Raw genomic sequence first — 4005 nt, 5'->3', positions numbered from 1 at the left:
GGCTACGTGGACGACACGCAGTTCGTGCGGTTCGACAGCGACTCTGCCAGTCGGAGGATGGAGCCGCGGGCGCCGTGGGTGGAGCAGGAGGGGCCGGAGTATTGGGACCCGCAGACGCGGATCATCAAGGACACCGCACAGACTTACCGAGTGAACCTGCAGACCGCGCTTGGCTACTACAACCAGAGCGAGGCCGGTGAGCGACAGGGCCGGGTCCAGGTCACCACCCTCATTCTCCGATATCCGGGTCTCAGTGTCACCCGAGTCTGAGGGACCCTCCCGCTGCCCCTCTGCCGCCGTCCCCCATCCTTAAGCCGGAAGAACCCGCGGGAACTTTTAGGCGGTTTTACTTTCTGTGTGGACTTAACCGCTTGCCTGTCGGGGCGGGGCCAGGGTCTCACACCATCCAGAGCATGTACGGCTGTGACGTGGGGCCCGACGGGCGTCTCCTCCGCGGGTACAGTCAGTTCGCCTACGACGGCGCGGATTACCTCGCCCTGAACGAGGACCTGCGCTCCTGGACCGCGGCGGACACGGCGGCGCAGATCACCCGCCGCAAGTGGGAGGTGGCCGGTGAGGCAGTGCGCTGGAGGAACTACCTGGAGGGCACGTGCGTGGAGTGGCTCCGCAGGTACCTGGAGAACGGGAAGGAGACGCTGCAGCGCGCAGGTACCGGGGCCGCGGGGCCTCCCTGATCTCCCCTCCCCTGGGGCTGGCTTCCCACCAGGAAGGGAAAATGGACTCAAGTCAGAACGGCGCCCTCCCATGGGAGGGGAGAGGGAGGTCCGCCTGGGTGTTCAGGTTCCTACTAGAGAGTGACTCAGCCAGAGGGTGACTTTTTTCTAAAGGACAATTGAGGAATCCAGTCTCTCTCAGGAGACAGGTGGAGACCATCCCTACAATAACCCATCAGTGGTTCCCTTTGACCCTGGCAGCCACCCTGGAAACCATGATAGAACCTCTCAAGGCCTTTTTCTCCAATACAAACATCTTTGGAGGTCTGACTGGGTGTTTTGAGTCATTCAACCCCGGCCACATTCAGGACCATTAGTGCACACTCTCCCTTAAACCTACAGCCTCCTATCCTGGACGCTCTCCCTGAGTCTAGAACTTTCCAGGATTAGAAGATCCCAAGGGCTGTGCTGATGACTGGGTTTTGTGCTTCTTCCATCCGAACCAATACCCAGTTCATCTCCGGATGGTCACATGAATGCCGTTTCAGTGGCCATAAAGGCAAACCCAAGTGTGGATTTTCTGATTCTCTTCCTCAGAACCCCCCAATACACACGTGACCCACCACCCCATCTCTCACCGTGATGTCACCCTGAGGTGCTGGGCCTTGGACTTCTACCCTGCGGAGATCACCCTGACCTGGCAGCGAGATGGAGAGGACCTGACCCAGGACACAGAGCTTGTAGAGACCAGGCCTGCAGGAGATGGAACCTTCCAGAAGTGGGTGGCTGTGGTGGTGCCTTCTGGACAGGAGCAGAGATACACATGCCACGTGCAGCATGAGGGACTGCCCAAGCCTGTCACCTTGAGATGGGGTAAGGAGGGTTTTGGGTAGAGCCTCTTCTCAGGGAAAGCAGAAGTCCTTCTGGAGAACTTCAGCAGAGCCAGGACACTTACCAGAGCTCTATACCCCTCTCCTTCTCTCCATTTCCAGAGCCATCTACCAACCTCATCACGTGGATCATTGCTGGTCTGGGTCTCCTGGCTCTCCTGGTGGTCATTGCAGTGCTTGGATTTGTGATCTGGAGGAAGTGCTCAGGTAAGGAATGGAGTGGGGAGATCTGAGGTTTCTTGTCCCTCTGGGGAGTCTCCTAGGTAGCAGACTGTCCTGCCTTGTTACTGGGAAATACCATCCTCACAAATGGAATTGCCTGCTCTGGAGCAGATCATGAACACACACTCTGTAGCAGAGACTTGTGAAAATGAAAGACACATTTTCATCTTGTTAATTCTGATGATGGGGACCTCATGCCCAGCAGTCACAGGACAGAGAGGGAAGTCCCTGCTGAGGACAGAATGCCAGCAAGTCCAGTGACCCAGTGACTCCTCACCTCATTTTTCATGTTTTCTGTCGTGTCCTCGGTGTTCTGTTACAATTCTGGAAACTTTATTTACAACCAGGACTGGGAGCTGTCCCAGGCCTCTGACATGATATTTTTCCCCCACAGGAGAGAAAAAACCAGGCTACTCTCATGCTGCACGTACGTATGGAGGGGTGATCCCTGAGACCCTGGGATAGTGTAGACAGGACCCCATGGGGAGCTCACACACCCCATAGCTCCTCCTGTAGTCTCCTCTCCTTTGGGCTCTGACCACGTCCTGTTTGTTCTCCCCTAGGCGATGACAGTGCCCAGGGCTCTGATGTGTCTCTCACGGCTGTTAAAGGTGAGACCCTGGAGACCCTGACATGGGGATGGGTTGGGGCACTAGGGACACTTTGCGCATGAGGGGGGCTGCTGAGATGTCCCCACTTATGGGACTGACCTCAATTTGTACGTTATTTTTTTTTTTTACAGTGTGAGACCAGCTGCCTTGTGGGGACTAAGAGATGGAAGATTTCTTCACACCCCCACTTGGTGACATCAACAACCCCTGACTTCTCTTTGTGCAGACGTCAGAATGTGTCTGTGTTCCTTTGAGCGTATGTGAGGACATAAGGAGATTTGCCCACCAGACCCCTCCCTATTCTGATTTTTTATTCTTTTTGATGTGCTTTTTTGTTCCAGCAGATGCAGGGCTGAACCATCTCCATCTCTATATTTATTTCATGTTGGGCTGAGTACAAATGACTTACTTCTGTATTGAAAATGAGAATCCAGGGGCACCTGAGTGGCTCAGTGGGGTAAAGCCTCTGCTTTCGGCTCAGGTCATGATCCCACGGTTCTGGGATCAAGCCCTGCATCGGGCTCTCTGCTCAGCAGGGAGCCTGCTTCCTCTCTCTCTCTCTTCCAGACTCTGCCTACTTGTGATCTCTGTCAGATAAATAAAATCTTTTAAAAAAACGAAAAAGAAAAAATGAGAATCCAGACATGAGTTGTTTCCTAATTCTTCCATATGGGGTTTATGAGGTAATAAAAGAGGAGATTTGTTAAATTAAGACAGCAAATAAATGGAAGTGCTAAGAACCTTCCAGAATCTGTGCGTTTACTGTGCTAAGTCTGTTGCGGGTAGGCGCAGAGGGTGTGAGGAGACGAGCGGGGATGTGGCCTGTGCCCAGTGTGTGATCAGTGCATCACAGGAATGACATGCTCACACCTCAGCTGGGTCATCTCTCTGCTTTGTGTCCTTGGCCCTTGTATGGAAGCTTGTATCACTAGGAGCTGTGATCACAGGGACTTGGATATCACCTGGTACCAGAACCTTGTGCAGCAAGAGCTTCCTGTGACTGGGTCAGCCTCACCTCGGGCCTGGGTTGGGTCATAGCCTCCTTTCTGGGGTGGGTTTTTTTTCATTGTTTCTCTAGAGCGTCAGGCCAGCTCTTGCTCTTGTGTACCAGTTCTCGTACCATTTTCCGTGGGTGACCCTGTCAGTTATAGCAGCAGGTGTCCTTTGGGCTGTGCTCCCATAGACCTAGGTTGTCCCTACCACACAGGAGTCTCTGTGGTACAGAGAGATGAACTTTCAGATTCACCCATCTCTTCCCTTCACTCTAGACCTGTTTTCTAGATTATTTTTAGGATTCTGGAGATAGAGGAAGAATCTGAAAGTATCTCAGCCTTAATAAACATCAGTTTTTCTCTCCAGCTGCTCTGCCCTCTCTCCCCTACCTTTAGTTCAATGATCCTAATGCTGGCTTGGATCCACGTTCATGGATCTATAAAGCAGAGTCTAATGTAGATCTCTTTGTGGTTGGAGAAAAGGAGCCAAAAAGCCTGAGTACAGTGTTTCAGGAGAGAGAGATCTGTGTGCTGTGCTGTGCAGGAGAGATGGTGTGGGGGAAGGGGCTGAGCAGAGAAAGGGAGGGGAGGGGAGCCCTGTGAGGGGAGAGAGGCA

The 4005-nt window shown here is 53.2% G+C and overlaps 1 protein-coding gene across 1 annotated transcript; it reads left to right on the top strand.

Annotated features, from left to right (window-relative positions):
* Nucleotides 1-6: 6 nt before the first annotated feature.
* Nucleotides 7-3151, top strand: LOC132009006 (DLA class I histocompatibility antigen, A9/A9 alpha chain-like). The gene is made up of 7 exons (XM_059387443.1): nucleotides 7-196; nucleotides 394-669; nucleotides 1272-1547; nucleotides 1667-1771; nucleotides 2181-2213; nucleotides 2350-2397; nucleotides 2529-3151. The coding sequence occupies exons 1-7, from the start codon at nucleotides 58-60 to the stop codon at nucleotides 2531-2533; spliced, it is 882 nt and encodes a 293-aa protein (XP_059243426.1). The 5' UTR covers nucleotides 7-57; the 3' UTR covers nucleotides 2534-3151.
* The last annotated feature ends 854 nt before the right edge of the window (nucleotides 3152-4005 follow it).

The sequence above is a fragment of the Mustela nigripes genome, unplaced genomic scaffold (genome assembly GCF_022355385.1).
Source record: "Mustela nigripes isolate SB6536 unplaced genomic scaffold, MUSNIG.SB6536 HiC_scaffold_3121, whole genome shotgun sequence".
In the NCBI taxonomy this organism is placed as follows: domain Eukaryota; kingdom Metazoa; phylum Chordata; class Mammalia; order Carnivora; family Mustelidae; genus Mustela; species Mustela nigripes.
This window is presented reverse-complemented; position numbering and strand designations above follow the sequence as displayed.